The 27,993-nt window shown below is 37.5% G+C and overlaps 1 protein-coding gene across 1 annotated transcript; it reads right to left on the reverse strand.

Annotated features, from left to right (window-relative positions):
- Positions 1-31: 31 nt before the first annotated feature.
- Positions 32-27,923, reverse strand: LOC139733575 (pleckstrin homology domain-containing family F member 2-like). Its single transcript, XM_071644388.1, has 9 exons — positions 27,908-27,923; positions 21,356-21,420; positions 15,779-15,916; positions 14,443-14,506; positions 7,128-7,253; positions 6,054-6,157; positions 4,632-4,788; positions 3,162-3,259; positions 32-530 (listed from the first exon to the last, which is right to left on the reverse strand). Exons 1-9 carry the CDS (start codon positions 27,921-27,923, stop codon positions 498-500), a joined length of 801 nt encoding a protein of 266 aa, XP_071500489.1. The 3' UTR covers positions 32-497.
- Between the last annotated feature and the right edge of the window lie 70 nt (positions 27,924-27,993).

Consider the following 27,993-nt stretch of genomic DNA (forward strand, 5'->3'; position numbering starts at 1 on the left):
GCACTTTTTAAGGTTTAACAAACTGGTACTCAAAAGTCTCCCTTATTGACAACATGTATAGTTGGTGAGCAGTCATTTATCCAGCCAAAGTTGGAAGAAAGAAAAAGGGAAAAAGGTAAAATTATTACAAAACCAAAGGCATTACTTTCTACTCGCAGTACAGCATTCCCTACACACTACACCTATAACTCCTTGTAATTAATGAGGTAATTATCAGCAATTTGAGTCACAAAAAAGGGAGAAGAAGAAGCACAATCATTATTACTATTATCTCCTCCCACAAAGATAGTCCTCTATGTATCGAGCTACTTGCTCCCTGGATGCCAACTGCCAAAAATCCATCCACAGATTCGTTGGGAACTGTGCATCCAAGAAATGTCCACGAGTTGCTGGGGTTGTTCCAGAAGGAATCAGATTTGAAGTCTCTTTTTTTCTCTCCCTCCTAGCACGTTTGGTGTCGGTTGGCACAAGAAGTCTTCATCTCCATGACGACGCACTCATCGGTAGTTCTCCTCGTAGAAGGTTGGATGCTGTCACGGAGTGAAGGAATCACAAGTGATGTATCATTCAAAGCTTCCATTCAGCACAATAGTCAATGATTGATAAATTGCCCTACATCGACGTAAGTAAGCATTGAATTGATCAGTGTTTTAGCAAGGGTAGCCACGATAAAAAATCATGGGCGTACATACTCGGGCAGAATTCGAACCTACTACCTCCTATTTATTGTATTTGTCAAGCAATGAAAAAACATCTTGACAGAAAAATTTCATGAATTTGAATAATTATGCAGTACCCGCTGCATGCTATAAGGATTAGAACCAACACTTGCTGTCAGGCGGAAGCTCGGTGGTCTAGTGGAGATGACTCCTGTCCGGTATCAGGGGGTCATAGGTTCAAATCCTACTCGAGTATGTACGCCCATGATTTTTTTACATGGCCCACTACTAAAACACTGATCAATTCAGTGCTTCTTTATGTCTATGTAGGGCAATTTGTCAATCAGTTACAGTGAAAAAGCATCTTCACAGAAGAATTTTATGAATTTGAAGAGTAAATAAATACAGATAATGCGAATAATTCTGTTTGTCATGACCAAAGATGGAAATTATCTCAACTAGAAAATTTGCCTACACACTTCCTCAGTTGATGACAAGATGGCCACAAAAGCTACATCTAATGAGGAAGCATCTAGACAAGGTGCAAAAGTCTCTAGAGGTAATTTCTGTCTTATTTTTGGTTGTGACAAAAGGAATTACTTGCATTACCTATATTACATGTATCAACTAAATGAATCTCTTTTCAGATCTAAGGGAACAGAGATCCAGTTTATAATTGAGTCACATTTTCCACATTGCATGACATTGTCTTTCCACATGTCAGTGCTTCATGTGAGTTACATTACTTTACACAGTCACAAATAAAAACACATTGATACATAGTATGTCTAACTGACCACAAAATCCATATGATGCCCACATCATGGGTATATCAGGTAAGGAGCTCCAGCATTTTTAAGCTGTAAATCATGCAATTTGGTGTACTAAATATATTTTACCTTTATTCCGATATCATGCTGTGATTTTTGGTGATGAATCATACAATTTGAGGTTTCTAAACCTACATAAACCTTTTGCAGAGAAAGCCAGTAACAATCAGCCTTTTGCATTTCACTGGGTATCTATGTGCGAGGCTCACAATTTGTGGCATCAGCAACCCTGCCCATCCCGTTAATGGGTGTAATATATCATTTTTATGTGCACACACATATATGCATATAATATGTATTTAGATTCTACCTTTGCATGCATTAGTTATCACTACCATGAAGCTTTGAATGATACTGGTGACTTTAGGACACGGGTCTAACTGTCTAAAACTTTCTCACTTTTCCACAAAGACTTGTAAAATTCATCCAACCCAATTCTCATGCCATCCAGTGTGTATATCCTCCTCCCTCCTAATTTTGAGCTTTCTGAAGAATTTTGTTACATTTCATCAGCAGTTCCCTTTCCCAGTCCTAAATAATCCATTTCAAACTCAACTCATGTCCCCTTCTCAACCTCCCTCCCCCCCCCCCCCCCCCCACCATCCTTGCTATAAAAAGGCAATCTTGCAAAGGGCTAAAAAGGGTGTCAGTTTTGTCATCAATGTATGATGTGTTATAATCACTTTATACATTTCTTTGCCTTTTGAACACGGTTACATTTATTTTTACCTCATAAATAACGGCTTTGAGGAGAAAACATATTACACGCTCTGCTTTTTAGCTTCCCTTCCATTTCCAACATTTACATTATTCAGATATATAGCATGCATCTCTAGTCTTCTCAAACAACTGTGTTTCTAGCACATATTGATGTTAGTAGAATAAGTATATCTTTTAATGTCATGTTTTGTGTAATGATTCTCTTTGTTTAAAGCTGAAATATATGAAATAAAATGAAATGCAAGAACAGGAGGGGGAGGAGGGGAGGGGAGGCAGTCTCCCTGCAAACTTCTTTGGTGTATGTTTGGGGGTGGAGGCGGTCTCCCTCCAAACTTCTTTGGTGTATGTTTGGGGGAAGAGGGGAGGGGAGGCGGTCTCCCTCCAAACTTCTTTGGTGTATGTTTGGGGGTGGAGGCGAGGGGAGGCGGTCTCCCTCCAAACTTCTTTGGTGTATGTTTGGGGGAAGAGGGGAGGGGAGGCGGTCTCCCTCCAAACTTCTTTGGTGTATGTTTGGGGGTGGAGGCGAGGGGAGGCGGTCTCCCTCCAAACTTCTTTGGTGTATGTTTGGGGGAAGAGGGGAGGGGAGGCGGTCTCCTTCCAAACTTCTTTGGTGTATGTTTGGGGGTGGAGGCGAGGGGAGGCGGTCTCCCTCCAAACTTCTTTGGTGTATGTTTGGGGGAAGAGGGGAGGGGAGGCGGTCTCCCTCCAAACTTCTTTGGTGTATGTTTGGGGGTGGAGGCGAGGGGAGGCGGTCTCCCTCCAAACTTCTTTGGTGTATGTTTGGGGGAAGAGGGGAGGGGAGGCGGTCTCCCTCCAAACTTCTTTGGTGTATGTTTGGGGGTGGAGTTTGGGGGAAGAGGGGAGGGGAAGCGGTCTCCTCCAAACTTCTTTGGTGTATGTTTGGGGGAAGAGGGGAGGGGAGGCTGTCTCTCTGCAAACTTCCAGGACTCACCACGTCATCTGATTGCTGTTCTCTTGTTACTCCATCGTAGTCCTCATCATCATCGTCATCATCATCTGAATCCTGGTAGGCTGGAGCTGCGTTGCGACCTAGAAATCACCATGGCAACAAGTGGAGATTAAATTGCAAATGTGTGCAACAGTGCTACTGATGACATAAACATTGTCATTATGGTGAAATGCTATACTGTAAAACGAGGAATTTTCGCATGTATTTTAATTTCGCGAATTTCGCGAGCGCCAAAATTCGCGAAATTAAAATGCACGCGAAAGTTTTTGTCTACACTACATGCATTGAACGCCAGTGGCAATTCGCGAAAATTTCATGCCACGAAAAAGGCTGTCGGCTCCAATTCGCGAAAATTTCATGCCGCGAATTTTTCATGTTTTACAGTAAATGAGACAACACGCAGCAGATATAAGAATACTGATACTAACATTATAACAAAGACCCAGACAATTTGAACAAGAGTATGACAATGTGAAAGCTTTCTTGCATGAGTTTTGGCAGTGATGGTTGTATGAAAATCAGCACATGACCATGGCAAGCTATATACCTACTCCTGTGTATAAACAGTGTGGTGGTTACTTTGTCAGTTCAATCCAAACAGTGCATCATCCAATTCTGGTAACACATTCAGGTTTCATAAATTTTCCTACATTTCCATACCATCTAATATGGTGATCTGGGTAACACTTTATATTGACTACATGAGGCAAAATACTTTAGGACATTACACAGAGGAAAAAAAAAACTGAATGTTTCAATCACTCCACAAGTGGTTTGTTATTTGCCCTAACAAAATGATGCTTTAAGCATTCACAAGAATTAAGTACAGTAAGTATCAAGTGATCTAGCAGATACAGCGATCATGAAACTAAACCTTCACCAAATTCAATGCAAGGATCATAACTTGAGTGCATTCAAAAAAATAGTGTAAGACCAATACTTCAGTCAAAGGTAGCCATGTCTGCTCATCAATTGCAACACATAACATGGCATATTACATCCCAGGGCAACATCCTTAACTCAACAGAAGTCCCTCCCCTCACCCCCCCCCCCCCCCCCTCCCCTCGAGACTCCAACCCCAAGCACCATCTGATCTGGAGATTCTCCCGCCCGAAACCCTTAGCAAACGGGAGACTCCAAATTGATGTGTGCGAAGCGCGAAGGTCCTATAACGTTGGGTAGGGTTCTAGATGTTCTCTGGTGCTATCTACGGCTTATTTTTGTCAACATACGATAGCAGTAAGTAAGAAATCCTTTCCAACTGGAGACACAGAGCCAGGGCGGGAGAAATCAAATCTCAAGCGAAGAACGGGAGATTTTGCAAAAATGGGCTTTCGGCAGGGGATCTTTGTCGAAAACGGGAGAGTTGGGGTCTCTGCCCCCCACCCCCCCCCCCCCCCCCTTCCAATCTCTTTAGCATTGGCATGATAAGGAACAGGGGTCAAAGGTTACCTTCTTCCATGCGTTCCCTGGTTCCATTCCTCTCTGATGAGAGCTGCTGGTAGCAGTAGTCACATACCCTCAGCGGTGTGTTTGACTGGAGGGGCAGCATAAACTTCTTGGCAGAGCACGCCTGGCATACCACCTTGCCACATTTCCTACAGTGGTGCTGTCATGGTGAGCATAGAGACAATAACAACACACATTCATCCAAAGCTGGTTTAAACCCTGGCTGCCTTTAAAGAGATTGCATAGATATGGTTGAGACATGGTTTCAGGTTTTAACTTCTTGCTACATAATTAGAAATCAATTATGAAATATCAAAGAGTTTTGTTTTGTTTATATGTCTATCGTATTTCTCTCAATATGTGTTTGGTTCTAATATCTATACACATGTATTTGTTTGATTCAAAATTACTTCTATTATAAATGTTTTTGTTATGGTGGCAGCTGCTCATAAAACTATGTTTTTCTTGCTGTCTCCACATTCTGTTACATTTGTATTGTCAAATTGAATGTATATCATGTATGTACCTTGTGTGAATGTTTTTTATCTGTTTGAATAAAACAAACACGAATTGAAGTGAATTGAATTGAATTGAATTGAAAAAAAAAAAAAAAAAAACTAGGATAAAATCCTGCAAAAGAAACTACAGCTGGCATTCATGTGGAATGATATCACTGTTTCTACATATCATGCAATGTCATCTTATTCTATTTAAAGCAAATGTAGTGCCAATGATTATGATGACTGAAAGAGTGACTATAAGAGTTTGACATATACGTACATTTACTAACTTAAGGTGAATGAAAAGCTTTTACTTAAAGGTCCTGTTTACCTTTGGGAGCATTGATTTTAACAATGTTCAAGATATCACATTTGATGCATATGTATCTGTTGTATCCCAAAATATCCTACCATATTAAATTTTTGCAATAAAGCCAAGGATATATAAAGGATATGAGTATTTTTCCTCAATAAACCATAACTGTAGATAGTTTAGTCTGGAAACAATGTTATTGTAACTATTGTTCATATTTTGTGCATTTAAGAATACTTACCATCGATCATACAGATTCAAATTTTTACAGTGGTTGTTTCTATCCCTAACTCACATTTTAGAACTATTTTAAAGTAATAATGTTGGATTTTTGTTTCAATTGCAAATGGTAAATTATGCCTTTAAAACCTTTATGCACTCATTCCTAGTGCATCTCTGATGCTATCAAATTAGTAACACAATTAGAATCAGCTCAACAGGACATTGGCATCACATTGCTAATTCCAGATTTTCTTCTACTTTTGTCTAAATATGCAAATACTAGATATATATATGCTGCTAGTAAATGATGAATTTCTATGCATTGGGCTGACACTAACTGTACATGTAGGTCACCAAGTCTGCAAAGTTTCAGGATGTTTCCTAACTCACCCGCCTAAACAATGTAGTGAACCTTTTGTTGCAGAGCATACAGTGAGGGGCATCATGGTCAGGGACCCACACAGGACTTAGGTCTGTGGCTGGCTTCTTACCACCTGTACAGCAGGGCAAAGACAATACAAAAATATGATTAAACTGAGTGAGGAAGAGGTGATGAGTAGTATTAAGTTATGCACATCAAGGCACCTTCATGGGGACAGTGCTAGAATGTGTTCCTATCATCCACAATGTGACTAAAGTCATACACATCAAGGTTCCTCCACGAGGAAAGAGCTAGAATATCATGTTCCTGACATCAAATGTGTGATTAAAGTAATATACATCAAGGTACCTTCACGGGGAGAGTTTGAGAACATGTTCTTATCATCCACAGTGTGATTAAAATAATACACATCAAGGTACCTTTATCGGGACAGAGTTCAAACTTGTTCCAGCATCCAGTGTGATTAAAGTCATGCACATCAAGGTACCTTTTTGAGGACAGGCAGAGGACTTGTCCCTGACATCCACAGTGTGCATTAATCAAAGAGTGTCAAAGAGTAATCTCTTATTTTCAGATTGTCACATTGTCTGCTTGTTTGTTAGCTGCCCCGTTTTCTGCAAGCACCAGAACATGATTTGTTAATTCTAAGTCATATTAAAATTCAAGAGCTTTAGGTTGATACACCACCTATTTTAACATACATTGTAACTCAGAATACCACCTATCCAATTTGGCAACCAATAGCTTCTTGTACATAGATCATAAACTGTTAATTTTTTTTTGATAACTGTTGTTGGGGAGCTAATTTTGTGATTCTTCAGTACTAAAGCACACTCCTCATTTGAGGATCCTGCAGATGGCATCTAAAAGACTAGTAAGTATTCTGCCCTCTCAAAACAATGTCTGACCTGTCATGCTATCTTGGAAGGTGACACTGTTTGCACATGACCATCAGAGGTTACGATTGAGAATAATACCACACAACATTCCACAGCACACTAACATTCATTCAACACAACAATCATGAAATCATGCATGTATTCATGTATGCATTTTGTCAACAAAGAGGGCGCCAGACTTACTCTTGGCCAAGAGATCCGATATACACTTGTTGATGTGAGCCATCCATTCTGACTTCTCTGTTGCCGTGGCAGCGTAGACAGTGAAGGACTTGGTAGCGCTGATAATCTGCCAGCCATTCTTTAGGTCTATCAGCAACAATAAATCAATAATATTACATAAAAACATGAGCACAGCTGGCTCTAAGGGAAAATTGCTGTTATATGTTTTATCGACCAGATAATCAGACCCTCGATCCACTTAATGTTGGCATATCTGGGCCCCGTTTTATCAAGATAAAGTTAGCGTCGATTGTGAAATCAACTATAACTTTGATTAACTTAAAGTCGGCTATAATTTTCAATCAACTTTAAGTTTCCGTTTTACGAAGAGACTTAATAGTCTTTTATAGATAGCTGATCACCATGACTTATTACTGATTTAGTCAACAAAAAAAAACACAGGACGAGGCTGGTTTCCAGTACTGTGTGCTTAAAAAACAATGCAATACATATAAAGCAAAACAAAAACACGAATGTTCATGATTGTTTGCCAAGGCCATGGAAGCATAGTCTGCTAGTGCGCCGCAGTACTTAGCGCTACAGCCGCTGAATAAGAAGTATGTTTGCCCGCAAAATACGCCATTTTGCGTTGTATTGATGAAAGTATGTTGATAGATCTAGCACATCTCGAGCCCAATAAAAATCTGAGTATGCACACACCTGAATTAACGATCCTGCACACCACATAGGATCTTAGATCTAATGTAAGTATTCACTGAAAAGGATAATCTGACACAGAGGATTTTTGCAGCACTTGGAGTGTCCAAGGTGAAGGTCGTGTATGCATTGTTTCAAGTCTTGCGCGCCACGTGTAGGATTATGGAAATATGTGAGAGTGTGGTGACTATAGCTTTTGTTTTTTACATCTACGCGCGCAGATCAGCTTTGAAAAGAATAGATCGAGAGTCTACATGTCAAAATGCTAGACCTAGTAGACGCTCTAGTCTACAGTGTACGGTAAGTACAAACGACCTGCCGTAACCTGTTGTAACCTGCTTTTAGGCCTAACTGGTTTGATAGATCTTACTGACGTACTCGGTGCTATAGTGTTAAACTCTTTACTTTTTGTATAGGCCTACTAAACTTTTAATTAGTATCTATTGACGAACTAGCTCTATGTAGGCCTACGCACGTCAGAAATCGCTGGTTTCCTCGCACATTCTTTGGCAAAATATGCATTGCACACAAATGCAGTTCCAGCGCTCGGTTACTTGCCCTTGCTGGCGATGGCTTGATGGGCAGGCAGGCAAAAGCGCCGGGCGTGCAGGGTGGGATTGAGACTGCTGTCTCGGTGTTTGTGTGCAGCAGTCGCGTAAGCAATGCATGCCAATCCTGAATTTCATGCAAGGAAAAGACCATAACTAGATGAAAGAAACGTAACTAAATGTTAGAGAAAGTGAGCAGTTAACAGACAAACTTTTGTGACAAGACCCTAGCTAGACTAGGAAAGTGTGACAGTCATCTTTCTTCTGTAAATTGCCTTACAATTGAGTCTACCTAGACCGTCTCTACTTATATTTGACTTTTTATCAACTATAAAGTTAACATGGATTTGAAGCGGTTGTGAAAACTTAAAGTTGATTTGGGAGGAAGTTAAATTTGATTTCAACTTTGGGTCTCTTGATAAGATGGACTTATAGTTGATTTGGAAGTTAATCGTTGATCAATGGACTTAGAGTTGATTTGAGAGGTTAATAATTGATTATCTTGAGTTAAAATCTATTTTATCTTTCGATAAAACGGGGCCCTGATTTGATATGTTGGGAATTACTAACCTAGGCTAATATCGAATTCATTTGTTGAGTTCTGTACTTCATTGGATTATATTCAGTGCTTTAAACATACCGTGGCATTGTGACTACCGTGGCATTGTGACTACTGTGGCATTGTGACTACTGTGGCATTGTGACTACTGTGGCATTGTGACTACCGTGGCATTGTGACTACCGTGGCATTGTGACTACCGTGGCATTGTGACTACCGTGGCATTGTGACTACTGTGGCATTGTGACTACTGTAAAAGCTTGAGAATCATAGCCACTTGTCAGCAAATTGTGTAAGCAAGAACTTTCGCATGCATTTTAATTTTGCGAATATTGCCGCTCGTGAAATTTGGGAAATTAAAATGCAGGCGAACATTCCACATTTCACAGTATATAGTGTGAGGTGACACAAATTGTCTCCACTGTCATTGCAAATCAACAGAACACTATCAATACTTCCTCACAATGGGTAAACAAAGAACACATATCACATTCCACTGATTTTAATAAGAGACAAACATCAAGGTTTGGTGGATCATCAGTTCTAAGACTATTGTGTAGTCTCAGAACGGATGATCCACCAAACCTTGGTGTTATATTACAAAGAAATTATACCTGAAGTGGTACATTCACAAGATACAACATGTAACTGGGCAATTCCGCGGTAACGGAATTACAAATCAGAGAATTTTGGCTCATATTCTTTCACCCTGTGTACAGGATTGATTACTTTGCCTTCTCTTGACACATTTAAAAGATGCAGAGGTACTCACACTGTCACCCCAAATACAAATTTGTTAAATGTTCTCACTTGGTTGGTTACAAAGGAGGTCTATGTGCGATGGTAACGGAATTACCAGAGAATTTAGTCACAACTTCAACTCTGACTTTGGGAGTTGTTTCTCTGAAATCTATAACACATACACTGTAGGTTGTTGTCTGATTTCATCTTTGATTGTGTCGACTTCAATTCAGTTGTATTGTTTTTCAAATATTTCATCACATTTTCCAAGCAGCACGCATTTTCCCTGTAAAGTCAGTGGTAACGGAATTACACAAATGGTAACGGAATTACGCCTTCTGAAATACACTGGAAAAAATACACATTCTTGGTACTCATGTATTCTGAAATGTCTTGATAAAGATTGTTTAAGCCTTTAGCTATAATATAACCACTAAAGAAGTACTCTCTAGCCTTTGACCTTGAACTGCTACAAGTGTATAGGTGCCATATGAGTTTTTATTGTCAAAAAACATAAAATGTTCATGCTAACTACTGTGATTTGAAGTCGTAACTATGTCAATCAAGATCTCGTAACTTCTCAGTACCACATCCATCAAAATTTGTCTACTTTCAAGTTAAGAATTTCACACTCTGCAGGTAAATGACATCTAAGGCACATGGTAACGGAATTACGCTAGAATAGCCCTACACAAGTACAATTCTATAAATCCAGTCAACAATACTCAAATTTTCTTCTATTTCTTTTGTTGATATCATGCAAGACAGATTTCTCTGTTTTCTTCTTCCTAAATATGCCAATAATTGACAATATGTGTGAATTACTTACAAGTATTGTACATAAATATTATGTGCACATGCATAAGAAAATAATGAAAAACTGTCCGGATTGACACTGAATTTAAATCTAAATCATAAAGTGCCAATTTACAGTGCAAGAGCACAGTGTGCAGCCCCATCATTGAACACAATGTTTGATATTAAGTATAATCACTAAAGATGCTTGAAACTTTTAATTTGTTAAGTGAAAAGATGCAATTGTGGTTCAATGACAAATATAACAAATTACAATTCAATCATAAATAGAAAAGAAAATATTCTTATATGATTATGGTACTGCACCAGTGCTTAATCATTATTACCTATATGTTGTGGCATATATTAATCACTAAAAACTTGTGACATTTTACTAATAGCTGAAGTTGCCCCCTGGTATATAATGTAGTGCATAATTTGATAATTCCCTTTAGTCCTACTTAAGCCCACCAAAATAAAATGAACTAAACTACAAGGAAATAGAAAACAGCAAAATAACTTTAACAAACTACAACTTTTTGAACCATTAGAGTGAGTCCACCAAATTCTGTTAATTCATAGAAAGGTAAGAGGGCCTCTTTTATCCATCTGCAGCTCACTGTGTTAGAGTTAGATTAATCAACCTGTGAATAATGTTAGTATTTACTTCTGACCACACAAAATTTCCAAATGACGTCTACAGAAACACAATCATGACTTGGCCTATAATTTTCCTACAAGTTTCCTGTCTTTGTCTTTCTTCTTTGACTTTGTCTATTTTCTCATCCTGAGTGTTGCCATATATTTACTCACAAGAAGTGTGCATCTTCTCTTTTGCGGTAAGTTGTATTTTGACTGCCTGAAAGCAAATTATAAAATACACTGTAATGGCACTTGTATGAAAGGAAACTGGATTGTACAGCAAATGGTAACATGAAGAGTAAAGGTAGAAGCAGAAGCCCATTGACTTTAATATTTAAAATCTACTTAGGATGGGAAAGTATAGGCCTAAATGTTACATTTTAGAGCTGTATCACAATTACTGACTGGGTAAATGTTCATCACAAATGGTGTTTTTGTCTTTATTCCTTATAAAAAGAAAGGATTTAAGAAAAAATTCAAAGGGTAGCAGATGCTCTGTATCAAATGGGCATGAATATCAAAATAATGTCTCTGTGGAGGAAAGATCTAAGAAACAAATGAAAGAAGGTCATAGTCATACACTTACCATTAAAGATAAAGGACTTGAGGATGAAAACATGACATGTTCAATAAAAGGTCAGACTATCGACTTGGTGATAATAAAGCCTTTAGCATACAGAAAGATCAAAGGTGTCACATTCAGTGGGCATCCCGTGTCAAGTAATGACTTCTATCACATTGTGTGTGATCCTTCTCTTAAATTCTTGATCTTTCCTCACAAAAATTATCCTGTTCATTTCTCTCTGTCAGTAGCAGTGCTCTTGTTTCCTATTAAATAAATTTTATGTCCTTCCTCTTCTTTGTAACTTTGTTCAATTTATGCTGCATCACACCCATTCAATAGTCCCTCATCACTATACTTAGATTTAATATGAAACCATGAGACTTTTTAGCAAGAAAATATACAAATTGATATCTCAAAATTCAGTATGATTTTTAACATTTGAGAATGAGTATCTGTAGCAAACCTTATAAAGTTATCAGTTAGCACAGTCTCCATGTACACATGTAGTTCTTGTACATATTATGAGAAAAGGTGAAGGAAAGGAGGAGACTTTCAGCACAAGAAGTCTTGTCAAGCGTGTACCCTGATGTCAGGACTCACTGTCAGAGGCATCCAGCTACACTATGCTGAGTCATGTCAAGTGTATCATACCATACATATATTTCAACTTTCACTCCTTTACTGCCAATCACCAACACTGTTAAGCTCAATAATAATGCCCTGAAGCTATTTCATGAACAGTTCACATATATATTGGCACGAAAGTAGGATATGTCATTCTCTTCCATATTAGATGTGCTTGTAATTCCGTTACCATGTAATTCCGTTACCACAATTACAGAAGAACTGAAGGAGATATTTCACAAAATGTTTTGTGACTTTTCAGGGAGTCACATGTAGAGAAAAAATTTACAAGTGGAGAAAAAATCAGTGATTAGTTTGTTCAGGAGAAAACTTTTTTCAATTTTATGGTAACGGAATTACGTCAATTTGTCAGTAGATTTTGAACATTTCTCCAAAAAATATCATAATGAGAGTGACTGAATGCTTCATTAAATGTGATTGTTGATGCATAGGAAGAAAGATGTGGAAGTATGGATAAAGCAGAGAGTTATTTAAGTTGTTTCATTTTAAATTTTCATTTAATATTGTAAGATTTTAGATAAATACAATAAATAGTCTTCCAACTTTAAAAGTGTGTACAACAAAAACGAGGAAAGTTATTGGTAAAGGGTTTTTTGTTTCCGTAAATACAACAATCCGTCTGTACGGGAAACTGAAATTTCAGAGCATTTACTTAACTTTGAATTTTGCTGTTTTTACCCTTCCCATACGGAATTGCCCAACCGCATGTGTACTGTACAATGCATCATTCTATAAATTTCATTATTGAGATTTAAACAATGTTTGATCCCATTATTAACAGCTGGGAGATGATTTCCTCGATTTGTGGCCCCAATCACATGCATGACATATGTTTGACTTATATTCAATGATCAGTCCAAGCGCAGTTTCCATGCACATATCAAAATATGAAAATGTTAAGGCAGCCAAGCTTTGCAGATGACAAAACATGTGACAGGAGACAATGAGAAAATTACACACACAATGCATGGTGACTTAAAATTTGGAAGGAAAGTAAAGATACTTTACTGACATCAAAACCATGATGGACATTCTAATATTTTAAAAACACGCTATCTGACAACTGTGCACAGAAAGTATGAGCTCTTGTTTCTTCTTCGTAGAAATAGAACGGGCAGCACTTCAACAATTTTGCATCAAACCACAACATGGTTGGACTGGGTAAAATCAGAGCCAAAAATATGAATTTTCTAGCTCATAGTACATGTAAAATGTAATATGAACTTTGCACATGAAAAATAATATGAGACCTCAAAATCGACCAATGTAACTGTTTCACTGAATACTGCAGACTATTTCCTCATACTGCTGCAAAAATAAATCCTGCTTCCTCTTTAACATCATGCTACAGTTGTATCACAAGCACTCGGTAGTATGAATGTGTGCATACAAAGCCTGTGCATGTGTGTATGCATACTATGCATGTGTGTGGGGGGCTGTACATGTGCAAATATTTGTGTATGCGTGGATAATGTAATCCCATTAGGCTGCGTTCACATAGAAGTATACTATTCGGGTATTCGGGCTCGTTTTTCGAGGGCACGCGAATAGCTTGAATCGAACGATAGGATTTCCTCACACTGGTTCACATAAGAGGGCACTATTCAAAAGTACCGAATAGCTGCGAATAGTATAGCAAAGTGGGAATCGAGCTTGTTCGATTTTCTTGCCGCGTATACCGTCTCTCGTTTATGAAATAATGACACTTTTGGTCTGGATTTGCCCTTTAGCAAAAATAAGCATGTAGACTGACATTCTGATGCAGTTTAGAAATTGTTAATAAGATTTGCTGGGATGTAGGAGGAAGAAATCCTCACTGCATGGGATGGTGAGTTGACGGTGCGGGTGATGGTGTATTCGGTGCCCGAATACCGAATAGCGAATAGCGAATACCGAACACCGAATACCGAATACCGAATACTTCTATGTGAACGCAGCCTTACGGTCCCTACTCTGCATGTTCTTAGCCTTGAATACACAATTAATTCGTCTCAAAATGTGCTGGAATGGTGACAAATACTGTATACCACATTCTCCAGTGAGCAGATGTTGGCATCGCAAGAAACAGCTGGAAGCTAAAGAGTTAAACAGATGGAAGTCAAAAGGTTAAATGGTTTCACTTACTTCCCTCATCCTCCACAGACTTTAACCTCACGTCTTCCAGAGGCAATATGTGTTGCTTGTTATACTGCAAGAGAGTACAGAACAAAAAAAAATGCATTTTAAGTAAATAAATGAAAAAATAACAGTTGGCAAATTTCAAAGTTCAGGCAACACACTGTAGCTAGGCAACAATCACATGACATGCATGTATTGTGCAATTTATCTATCTAAAATAAAAGAAAGAAAGAAAGAAACACGCAGTTAGCTAGGCCATCTGTAATAGCCTGGCCTCTAGTATCACTGTATGACCCATCACACCCAGAAACAACTTGTTTGTTGTTGTGTGGTGTAACTTTCCATCATAATTTTAGTATTCACTTTGAGTATGTGAAAGCATAGTCTATGACTTAGGTCTCATATTGCGCCCGCATACCAGAAATTATTTGTTTCGGTTCCAGATTTTTCAAAAGCTTCTTCATTACAAAATTCTCAAAATAGCAACACACTTTCTAAGATCAAAGTTCTGTTTCATAAATGCTGAAAAGATTTTGTAAATTTCTTACTGATTCTGTTCAGATACCACTTGAACCAGTCACTTTCTGCAATAATAAAACTGCAGTGAAATTCCAAGCTGCCAATTCAGTGAGGTGATAATTACTGCACCTAAAACCTCCTAGGACTGAATGGATTCATTCTCTTAGCTATTGGAGAACTACTTGTATATAACGTGTTAATTTTTTTCTTCTTTTCTTTTTATTGAGCAGGCCTGAGAGGGCTGCACAAGGGTTCAGAACTTATGGTTATTTAAACAAAAGTGAAGATCACATGAAATACTGAGGATTTGAATGTCATTGTGTGTAATCATCAAACGGGTAAAGCTTCAAAAGTTATCTCATGGACACACTGATACAGATTATTCCATTTTAATATTGTCAAGCATTCCACCTAGGCAGTAAAATACACATTTTTCATGAAAAACAAACAAGCATGATATTCCACAATGAATGTTGCATAAAATAAAATAATTGGGGTACCATACAATATACCGGTAGCTGATAGGGTTATAGGTAGCTGACAGGGTTATAACAAATATCAGATCTATTTCTGAATCTCCTTTCCAGTTGGAAGGATACACATTGTAAGCTTGAATTTGTCATTTTGTTCACAAATTTTGGGGGTTTGGAAAACAGAAGAGAAATGTCAGTGCAGTATCAATTTGGTTCTTGTTCAATGTATCATAGCACAAACTATTTGTAACTTTGGCATGAGGTGAAGGTAAATTTAAAATAATGACACAATAATAACAGTAATACACAATGAAGCTTTCATTGTGTAACTGTCAAGCGCGTTCACTCACCTTCTTTTTACTGAGGACGATGTTACCGTAGACCAAGGCATCGTTGAAGAGGAAAAATTGTCGGGGTTTGCAGCGCTTCCGACAGTTTTTGGTTAGGACGCCCTCACCCACCAGCACTCTGCCTGGTACGGCTAATGGCTGCAAGAGAAATAAGATAATGTGATTGCAAGGCAGAAGCGCTCCTGATTAAAACTGACCACAGGGAATCAAATTTCCATATGTACAGCTGTACCAGTATTACGGAATGAGGGAAATCCTGGTGGGGCAACAACATGTGACACATTCTGACACCGAAGCAAATCACTACCACTAACCAAACTTAACGTAATGAAAACTTTATTCTTCCCTCGCTTCCTCAGACAGCATGGTCCCAGCCTTGAGCCATCTTGTCTTCCAACGTGGGCCGAACAGGCCACACCCACTTTTTACCAACATGCATAATTCATGACAACCATTAACACTTTTCTCTCATCCATTCCATTAGCCTTACATGTACACATTCCAGGGGAAGGGAAATTTTCACTAAACTTTTACCATTCTGTACATCTAATTCACTATTTTTAAGATGAAAAAATAACTTGATAAATGCCAGATTACACTCTCATGTATCATACTAGAGTTGACCATAACATTCTGATGAGACTACATTACATCATGCATTGTACACTCTCTCTTTTGGTAACGATAGAGGATTATTATAACTTCTTGTTAATGTTGTTCAATAAGTAAAGGTTCACTTTAAGAACTGGAAAACAAAATACAGAAATACAGAAGACAGAATAAAGTATTCACTTGGATTCTTCCAGAAAGGCTGCCAACATTCACAGCATAAATATCAGGAAGGCTTCCAAAAGATTCCACTAGATTTCCAGGTACATGTAAAAACTCAATGTAGCATATTGCATATTGGCTGATGATAATTCCCGAATCAAGGAAGGTTTTTATATTCTTCTGCCTGGACTAGAAGACATAGTCATGATACTACAGGAAATCTCCTGCAGAATCAGGATGACTTGGCTGGTCTGTGAATATAATCATGGAACTACTGGTACTGGGTTTGCTTCTGTATAATAGGACTGGGCAGAAATTTTGTGAAAGAGAACTCACTATACTGAAAACTGGCCAACAGTAAATGGGCATTTTTTTTTTCTTACCCCTTTCCCCAACCCCATCTCTTCACTGTCATGCCAAACAATTGGTTTCACATTGAATGAGTTTTAGATTATTAAAGTAGACATTCTTTATACTGAGCGGAGGTACTCTCGGTATATGTATGTGAAGACGTAATTTATCCATTCACTTTTTTTTTATTATTTCCTTTGTGCTTCACACCTTATATCGAGCTTCAAAAAGGTCTATAGCACACTATTTTACACACAATAAATTTGTGTGTCTTCTTGGTTTTGGGTGGGTATTTTGTTTAAAAGTTTATTCAGTATTTATGACGGTGACTTTCTCACAAGGGAGTTGGTGATTGGCTTGAAGTTTGAAACACTTTTATACGAATTATATCAACATATATCATTGTGGCTAAGTGGACAAGACCACAGACTATCAATCATAAGGTCCCTGGCTCAAATCTCTAAGCAGCAACATCCAAGCCCCAAGGCAAGGCATTCTATTCTCTTTTGGCCAGACCTCGGGATGGGGCATAAAACCCGTCAGTCCCTGTCAATATTAGCTTGTTCAAAGCATATTCCATTGTAAGTGCTTCTTTGGTGGATACATTAGAGTCCAAACACATCAGACATTTATCTTAGTAAGAAATTTTCTGGAAACTCAAACCACATAGCATACATACATGCACAAAAAAGTCTTACAAAATATTGATCACTATAAAAGCAAGAAAAAAATCAAGTAAACACATTTATGCACTACCAATCCATTCTTAAAATACACAAAACACTTTACACCAGGCAAAGAATGACACCATATTCCAAAAACATAGTTTAAATGCCATGTTCAAGCATTTGAAAATTCTCAAATATGATATTCCTCCTACACCACAATATAAAGAAGGTACACGCATCCTTGAGTCATTGTAGATATACATTGTACATCCACACAGAATATCTTGAAAACCATATACCAACCCTGCAGGACTACATGGATATGACCTAAACTGAGTCTGGAAAGCATATTGGCCAAGACTAATCATACAAGTGATGACTCAAGTCAACTCAGTTTCCTCTACAGCAAGCTATTTAGACCACTTGTGAAGAGGATTGCCTATCACTGACAAATCATGGCCATAAATGACTGGAAATTTGACAGGTGAACATCTTTATTTGATATCTCAAAGTGCAAAGGTGCTTGGAGTAATATGACACACGGTACTAGACAAGGCACTTCATAATTTAGTACAAATACTATTAGCATTATTAATAGTCCATCAAAACTCACCATGCCATGACACTTTAAAAACACTGCACAAAAAATTATATGGTATAGTATGGTTGCCAGTAAAGCATGGATGTTGTCATTTGTTGTCATGTCCTACTTCACTTGCTCAATAAAATAGCCATAACACAATTATTTCCATGACAAATTTTTTACTATTTTGAAGGAGTCTAGCTACTATCAAGGAAGTAGTACCACTACTACTATCTTAAAGAAGTACCACTCCTATCCCTTCTGCTGCCATCACTACTACTACTACTACAGCTACTACACGTGTATAACTTGGATGATAACTAGCACCTTTCCAGTAGTGCTACATCATATCAACAATTATATTTTGGATCAAAAATTTGTCTTCCATTGATTGGTTAAAAGAGCTTCACGTGATTATAGGTATTTTGAACTATTTTAGAGTGTTGGTGTGTTTGACACTCCATGAAGTACTATTTGCAAAATGACGTCACTTTTATGACGACATTTTGCAAATAGAACTATTTGCAAAATGATGTCACAATCACCCTTCTTTACAATCAAGTGTACGTGGTCCGTCCACGTCCGGTCCCGAATTCTAGTGTTCAGGTTTGCAGCGGCCATACGAGCGCTTGGATACATGCGACGGGCAACTCTGGCGGTGCCACGGCTGCTACGTTTTTCAATTTCCGGTCTCTTGCACTGTTGCGTATTGCAGGCGCTGCGCTGCCGCCGCAGTGCGGCTAAGCCTAACTGTGACCAGCCCCAACACGCAGTGTTGCAGTGTAACTGTGTACACGGAGCGTCCCGGGGTTAGGCTAAGCCTATAATGATTTTCACTTTTTATTCAAATTTTTGATCCAAAATATAAAACAAATATACTTCGCCTAGTTTCGAGTTTCTTGTTAAAACTATGGGCCTCGGTGACTCCAAACTAGTACTATTCACTTCGGGGCTGCTCCCCTCAGTGAATAGTACTAGTTTGGAGTCACCTCTGCCCATAGTTTTAACAAGAAACTCTCAAGGCCAAGTATATTTGTATACTACTGCTACTACTACACTGTACTACTCCTATCAAAACAACTACTAGTATTGATACTACAGTTCGACCTCGATTATCCGGCCTCCTTTTGTCCAGAAATCTCTATTATCCCGACGCATTCACGCAGTGAAGGACTTTTTTTTCATCCAAAAATTGAGAAAAAACAGTGACTTTAAACTCAATTGAAATTTCTACAAAACTCACACAACTTACCTACAATATTCCAGACAGAATTATTAACATAAATTCACACCACATTATCATCATAAATGTATTCAGCAGTCATGATCTATCAGGACTACAATTTTGCGCAGGCTAGCATAGATTACACCACCATTGCAGGGTACGGTACTAAGGCTACCTGCCTAGCTGCCAGTGCGCTGGGACGGCAGCTTGCACAGCAGCTATACATTAACATTGTGTCTCCCATATCTGGCCAATTCGCTTATCCGGATGAGCACCGGTCCCGACATGGCCGGATAATCGAGGTCCAACTGTACTGCTCTAATTCTATGTAAGCATTAAAGAGGAAGGCTAGTAACTGATCAGTGGGAATCAGTGGAAATGCTGGGAGATGATTGTTCCAATCCTTATGGGATTCATTCAAGAGTTCATTGTATATCTATTGTCGTGTAAAAATGATTTGCTTCAGAATGGTCTTATATTCAAGTAATGTGCAGTTTACTGCTTCCAGGTTAGCGTCCCTGGTCAGTGACGGAGCATTAATCTGCACATTACTTGAATATGAGACCGTTCTGAAGCAAACCATTTTCACACAACAATAGATATACAATGAACTCTTGAATGAATCCCATAAGGATTGGAACAATCATCTCCCAGCATTTCCACTGATTCCCACTGATCAGTTACTAGCCTTCCCCTTTAAATCGAGTTTATGCTAAAAATCACCAACAATGTGTCTAGTATCAAAAGACTACAGATGAGTCAATTCTATTTCCTTTTCCGTATTGGCCTTGCATACATCAAATGCTTTATGATTGATGTATTCAACATGTATCAAGTCATTCTTCAGATACAAATCACTGATCTATAGGGTCACATTTGTACACTAAAGGTTGTCTCACAAAAACAAAGAAATCACAGGATGACAAAATAAAACTTTAGCATATGAGACCATACTTTTGATATTCATAAGCTGATAGCTTTGGAAGCCTTATGATTAATTCATAACTTTCTTAATCATAAAATGCTTATGAAACATCCAGAGATTATTGTTACAGGTCCTGGTTACCTTTGGGAACAGTGATTTTAAAAGATTTCAAAATATCACATTTGATGCACACAATGTAGGTGTAGGTCTGTCGTATCATAAAACATCCTACCATACAAAAATTTCACAATAAAGCCTAAAATATATAAAGGAGGTATCACTATTTTTCTCAATAAACCATAACTGTAGATGGTTTAGTCGAGAAACTTTTTATTACAACTATTGTTCATATTTTGTGTATTCAACAATACTTGACATCGATCAGATTTAAATTTTTACAGTGGTTGCCTTTATCCCTAACTCACGTTTTAGAACTATTTTAAAACATTAATAGAGGGTTTTTGTTTTATCTGCAAATGGTAAATCATGCCTTTAACTTCAGTTGTGGCAAGAATAAAGCTACATGGCTTTTTCAAAATGGAAAATGTTCACAGCTGCTATTGCCAGGATGTAAAGTCACAAAGTCCAGGGAATATGGGCGAATACGAACACTCACACAACACTCCTTCACTTCCACTTAGGACAAAGGAGGTCTTCTTTGGATTTCATACTAATAATACCATCTCAGGCAGCACATGTATGTCAGAAATTTTGTTCGAGATTGCATGACAATGCATAGCTCTATTGTTACTTTTTATCTGAACACAATACAGACTTCTCTTATTTTACTTTGCATTTCTTTTATGCCCCCTACCCCCCCCCCAAAAAAAAAGAATAATGAAATACTTAAATCATATTTGCAGTTTTTGCAATTGTTAATGTCACTTTATTTCATTTTTATTCTATGCATATTCCAAGACAACTTTTTTTTTTCAGTTTATGCCTTATCTGGTAAGGCACAATAGACTGTATTCTACAAAACAATAGTAAAGAAGAGCACTTTGTGCATTACGCTCCCATCTAGGACACATAACCCAGGTGCTACTTTTCTCACCTGTCCGGAGCTGCCGAAGCAAAGCTCAACTTGCTCAATCCTCTTCCGATTGGCTTCGCTGTTTACTGAAGAGAAAAGAAATGTAATGTATCCATTAGCTGCCTGCTGACATACAATATATAACATTGTATCTGGAATCTACTGCACACTACACAATAAGCTGTTTTAGTGTTACTTCTAAAATAGCTAAAACCATAGACATAAAATGATTAGTATGTTCACATAACTGGAATTAATATGAAAATGAATTTTTAAAGTGTCACAGATATTTCTGTTCAATTTGCATGATGTGATACAAAAACAGCTAAAAAAAAACATAATTTAGCTCATCAACATTTTTAACTTCTAATACCTGTTTGAACAGGAGACATTGCAAGAAAGTTCCTACTTCACGAAAATGTGTTATTACACATTGTTGAAATCAGCTTTGACTACTCTGACAAATATCAGAAAAATGGCTAAAAATTATATGATGATCAGCCACATTTCTTACATGATAATATGTCAAATCTGTTTGTACTGGTAAGAACATATCCAATGGATATTTATCAAGAATTATAATATTTTACAAGAAAGCCACTGGAGATTGCATAAAAACAGCACAAAAAAAAGACAAAAAAAGGAAATACATAACAAAGTTGAGAAAGCAAATTATCGTCAGAATATGCTCTATTAACATTGACATTTTCAAATTAAGATTTCTAGTAACATGGGGCTGCCAACAAATCAGTATCGGAGAGGTTCGATGAAACTAATCAGGGAGATGTTACAATGTTACAATTTTGTACATGCACCTCAGTAGGCTAAAGTGATTTCAAAGTCACTCAGCCTGGTTTAATAAACGTCTGCTCTGGTCAGAACATGAAGAACTAAAAACCTTAGTTTACAGAGAGCCTCAGCAGAAACAGGGACACAAATTTGTTACAAAATTGATATGATCTGCAAAGATTTTTTTTTTTTTTTTTTCAAATATCTGGAGTAGGAACATGGTGCGAACATTCCATTCAGGAAAAATTAAATATCCACTAGCTATCAAGGAAATAAAATGGGACACTGTCATTTGTCTAATACATAATGTACCAAACACCATAATTATCAAACAAACATAATACAATTATCATGCCTACACTTCATTTGTATGTAACCATATACAGTAGGCTGGTGCAACTACTACTTACAGTATTTCTCACACATTAAAGCATTGGCATTAGAGTCTTACAAGTGTACCTTATACAGTGTACTATGTGCTTTACACTGTACACACGTGTCAGCGTACATGCAATGTGTAATACACTGTACCTTTAATTGCCCATTCTAAATGCACTGCACTTAATGCTAATTGCTTTGAAAGTTAAAAATTCCATTGCAATCAAATAAATGGGGAAGAGAAAGTAAAACTACACGTAGGAATGTCGCTATGGCGACTGGTATGCCTCGGCCTTCTCGTATTATCCACCAAATTCATGTAGGTCTACAGTACTATACAGTATTGCCAATGTCAGACTTGTAGTTTCATATAATGATTGGCAAATTTAAACCATTATCTGGTCATCATACCACAATTTTCACAACAAAACTGCAAGCCATTTTAAACATGGAACATAGCTGATATTTTAACAGTTTTACCTGACCTTTTACCTCATGACTGAAAACACTCCATATTAGGCAATAAACTACTTTCAAATTACCTCAAGTGAGACATTTCAGTGATTCATGGAGGAAAAAAGTAACATCTTAGTATTTCAACTTGATCTTTGACCTTTATGATTGCAATCCTTCTAACGAGAATCTTTCACTGGTAATACACTAAGCTTCATATTTTTACACAAATTCTAGCATGGCATAGATACACCGTTCATGTAGGAAGAAATAGTAAAATTTTATAATTTGATAGTGACCTACACTTGTACGACCTTTGCCCTTGGGCATGTGCACCTAAAGCTTGACAGGCACAGCTTTGTCCACTCATACATGCCAAGTTTTGTTTGGACACCTTAAACGGTTCTTAAGTTAATTCATCCACAAATTTGATTACAGACGGACAGACAGACAGATGACCCAAAAGCACACAAATCTATTAATGTCTCTGGCACTACTTCCTGGCATAGGCATTAAAAAAAAAAGGAAAAAAAATATTATGTGTAAAAGTCGGGGAGAATGGAGAGAAGCGGGACAAAAATTGCGATTTGATCAATTCTCTCATATAACATTTCTAATATTTAGAATGGGGTGCCCACTCATGTCTTGGACCAAAAGACTGATGCTACATGTAGGCCACATGATGGGTTGTTAAATCCTACAAGTCTCATAATGTCATATTTGTGTTATCAATTATTGATTTTTAAAAAAAGTTTCTGAACAGGGTGAATTGGGTCATCCCTTGCAAGAAGTGGGACAGTGATTGAGGTAAAGTGGGACAAACAGTAACTTTAGACTACACAATATTAAAAGCATGTATTTTCATATGTGTGTGTGTGTGCGTAGGCCCTATGTGTGGTTTATGTTGAAGAGAGATGATTTGCAGTATAAATTGACAAAGGGATTTGTTTGTGTTTTGAATTGCATTTGTACCTTTTATGTTCATGTTACACCCAGAATGGGTTGATTTCGGAATGATTTAAATGAAATCAATAAAATATCAAGGGGAAAAAAAAAAGTGTGTGAATACCTAGACACATGTATGAAGAGTTCCAGAGAGGTAGAAATGAAGGAGATCAGGGGCCCATTTCATAAAACTTGTCATCAGTGACAACTGCCACATTTCTATGAAAAATTTGCTCACAGCCAATCAGATGCAAGGATTTCTGTAGCTTGTCACATCTATGACAACTTGTCACTGATGACAAGTTTTATCAAACGGGCCCCAGGTATTGTACATTATATGTATCTATCCACGGGACTGGAAATTAAGTTTTTCCAGACAATTGTGCAAAAAACAAACAGTACAAAGGGAAGTAGTAAAATCCCAACATTGATTAAATATTTCATAAATCATGTTATGGCTAGGCAAAGATGATTTTAATACAAATTGCATGTACATTGATTAATTTCCTGGAAGCTCTTGAATACATGTTTCATTTACAGTTTACTGTCAAGCATGTCTTTTTTTCTGAAAATACACTTGTAGTTATAAATGCAATTCATTCAACTTAGGAATGATAGACATCACAAAAAACTTGTGATATCAAATCCTTATAAAAGGGACTGTACAGTACTGGTTGAGGTGGGGATTCATGTTTTGAACATTCCTAAGTGAGATAATGTAAAATCTCTTATGAGATATGAAAGAGCATGTAATTTTAAGAAGAATTCAACATTTATTTGATGAAAATTGGTTTTCAAATGGTTGAGATATCACAAAAAGTGATAATAATAAAAGGCAACAGGCCACACCTTTTATTAGGATCTCTTTGTTTCACCTTGTTTTAGGATATCTCAGTCATTTCAAAACCGATTTTCATCATATGAACTTTTGATACCCCTTAGAATTGCATGCTCTTTGACATCTCATAGAGTGGTTTCTGAATATCTCGCAAAATGTTAAAAGCTAAATTTTTACCTCGACCAGAACTGTACACACCCTTTAATAAATGTCAACAAAACCAACAAAAAAATGCACCATGTAACAAGAAGGGGGGTCCCATGGCTCTCATCTTTCATATCACTATCCAGAGGCAAAAATTCTAAAATACAGAATAATCGCAATTGAAACATTGATGTTTTTTTCAGCCATTTAAATGCTGACCAAAATATTTCTAGATACAACTGTACATGTAGCCATGGAAGTGTTTGATAATGTGATTTCAAATAGTGAATGTAAGAGACTTATCACTGCCATGGGGAGGGGGGTTATTGTGCATACCTAAGTTGACCAAATGTTGACTTTCTTGTAAGTGGATACTTTTTGCTCTGTCCCTGTTATATGTCGACTGAGGTGGGATTATCTGCAAAAATTTATTTAGACTACACCTGTACCAAGGTTTGGATGGTTGTCCCAATGTAACCCTTTGACCTCTGCCATACAGCTGCCACCCATTGTACTAAGCCTGCCCCTGCACACCAACCTGGGCCCTATTTCATAAAGCTGTTCGTAAAGTTGCGAACAACTTACAAGCGACGGGTGATCAGTTCTTATGCTGAATTATGGAAATTCTGATAAGTATAGCACATCAAAACTGATCACCAGTCGCTCATAAGTTGTTCGTAACTTTACGAAAAGCTTCATGAAACACCCCCTTGGTCCTGGAAATTGGAAGTGACATCTAATTGGTTGCTTTGTCATCAATCTTATAAATTGATGGGTGGAATTGCTAATTAATGTACATGTGCATTAATATGTTGGCAGTATGTTAACTGTACAGTTGGACCTACAAAGTATCTATAGTACTTCTTGCATCTGCATTGAGCACTTTTTGATTAAATACATTTTATCTTAGAAAATATCCCTCAGTTTCACCTAAGTACTTTCATTTTACTCAAGGCAGATGATAGCGTAGATTCATATCTCACACTCAGATTGTTGACTCTCACCATACGCGTGGAATTCTTGGTGACAAACACACAAGTGACACTTTTTATTGTGTACCGGTGCAACCTCATCACTTTTATCAACCGCCTGTTCTCCCAATAAAAGCACATAAATCTAGTGAATGACAAAGACGTGTTAACAATAATTATGAGTATTATTAATGAGGATTTTCTTTTATTCATTTTGCTCCTGTTTTGTCAGGTTATTTACCTGTATCCCCTTAGATCTAATTTCTCTTGATCTGTATTCATGTTTGAATGTTCCAGTGTATTGCGCCCCATCCCACACATACTTTTGATTTTATACGCGAGAGAACCATTGTGCGAGGGTGGTCTATGAGTGTTATGGTTGGGTGTCTTTACATCAACACTGGTCACCCTAATATGTTTCTATCACAGAAACTTTAAATGTCTCACAATTTGCCTGAAATTTTACTCACATGTCTAGAAAATACTCTGAATTCACAAGCGCGCATTAGAAATGCGATTTGCTGTAAACGTTCCAAGATAACTGCTCCGAACGCATGGGTTATTATTTTGTTTTGCTGTTGATGTCGTTTATTATCAGGTTTTTCAGTAATATTTGGACATCTTCAAATTCCCAGTGAAGAATGCAAAACCACTGCGCTGCGCATAGTCTAACCTCTCATGCGTGAATGTTCGTTCTGTAGGCACAATGCCATTGTCAGTTTCAACATACATACATGTAGTAGACTTACTAATACACAAGGCCATGCATCCACGCTCAATGATTTATTCTTTTAACATGTTTTAAAAGTCAGTGAAATGTTGCCCCCACTGTGCAGTGTTGGACCTTCAAAGGGGCCCTGAAATCCAAATGCATGTTGATTTGTGTTGATTTATGATACCCTCAACATCACTTTTGCAGTAAAACGAATATCTAGAAATACTCCATATATTTTTGACCATTTTTTTCTTCTACATTTTCCTTCAGATCACTTTGGAATGCCCACAAAAAGATCCTTCCAAACTAATACTCTTGAGATGACATCATCTGTAAATCATTGCTAAAGTACTGAAACGTTTAATACAGTTGTAAATGACATTGGAATGCACCTTCCTCTCGACTCAGCATAACTTGCATGTTTCTGTGATTATTTATTAATGTGACTATTCAAAAGACAAGGCGAGGGAACATGCAAGTTATGCTGAGTCGAGTAGAAGTTGCAATCCAATGTCTTTTGTTAAACATTTAAGTACTTATTAAAAGCAATGATTGACAGATGGTGTTATCTCAAGAATATTGCAATTGCATGCCATTACATTGGTTTGGAAGGATTTTTTGTGGGCGTTCTCAAGTAATCTGAAGAAATATAGAAGAAAAAATACCTGGCAGTTAAAAATATAAGGAATGTTTCTAGATATTCATTTCACCGCAAAAGTGATGTTGAGGGTATCATAAATCAACTAAAATCAACATTCATTTGGATTTCAGCTACATTCACAGCTAAGTAAAATTAATTCAGTGGCTTTATAAACACAAACTCACAAAACAAGTGTAATTTAGTAAAAACATAAATTGAGCAATGAAAAAAAAAATCCTGTTTGCAATGCAAAATTAGATGCTGGTGAGTCAATGCTGCCAAATCTCAATATATGGAAATAGGCACAGCAAAGGCAGTGTTGACCGATGCAAAACGAGCATTGTCATTGCTAGTATTGCTTGTCTTGCGCTGCGCTGGGTAGGTAGGTAGTATTACTATAGTAGGCTGGGCCGACAGAGCGGCGTGGCTATCCATGAACAGTAGCATAGCACTGCACTGGCGTCCCAATTCTACGCACGCGAAAATAATACACATATGCACATGCATCTCACACTGATCTTCGATCATTTTCTTGGCAAAATATTTTCTCTGACAAAAGACAAAATCTCGACAAAATAACAAATTGCGGCACATGATACAAACAACAACTTTCACACTTCCCGCTTAATACAAATTTACGTTGCGAGATCTAAGAGGAAGGGTTAGAAATACCGAAACAAACTGTCGGAAGTAAACTCACCCAGTCGATCAACCATGTTTATACTGGAATGATTAGGAGGAGTAACCTTTGGTCACATGATCAGGGTTATGACCTTTTTCCATTCA

This window comes from Diadema antillarum, unplaced genomic scaffold, assembly GCF_040938485.1.
Source record: "Diadema antillarum isolate AM-2024a unplaced genomic scaffold, OU_Dant_1.0 scf00000025, whole genome shotgun sequence".
NCBI lineage: Eukaryota > Metazoa > Echinodermata > Echinoidea > Diadematoida > Diadematidae > Diadema > Diadema antillarum.

Excerpts from the sequence above, each read along its gene's own strand:
- LOC139733575 (XM_071644388.1), bottom strand. Across the intron at positions 14,507-15,778 it reads TCGTCCTCAGTAAAAAGAAG|TATAACAAGCAACACATATT; the intron begins GTGAGTGAACGC and ends ACTCTCTTGCAG. Across the intron at positions 7,254-14,442 it reads GTCTGTGGAGGATGAGGGAA|ACCTAAAGAATGGCTGGCAG; the intron begins GTAAGTGAAACC and ends TGTTGCTGATAG.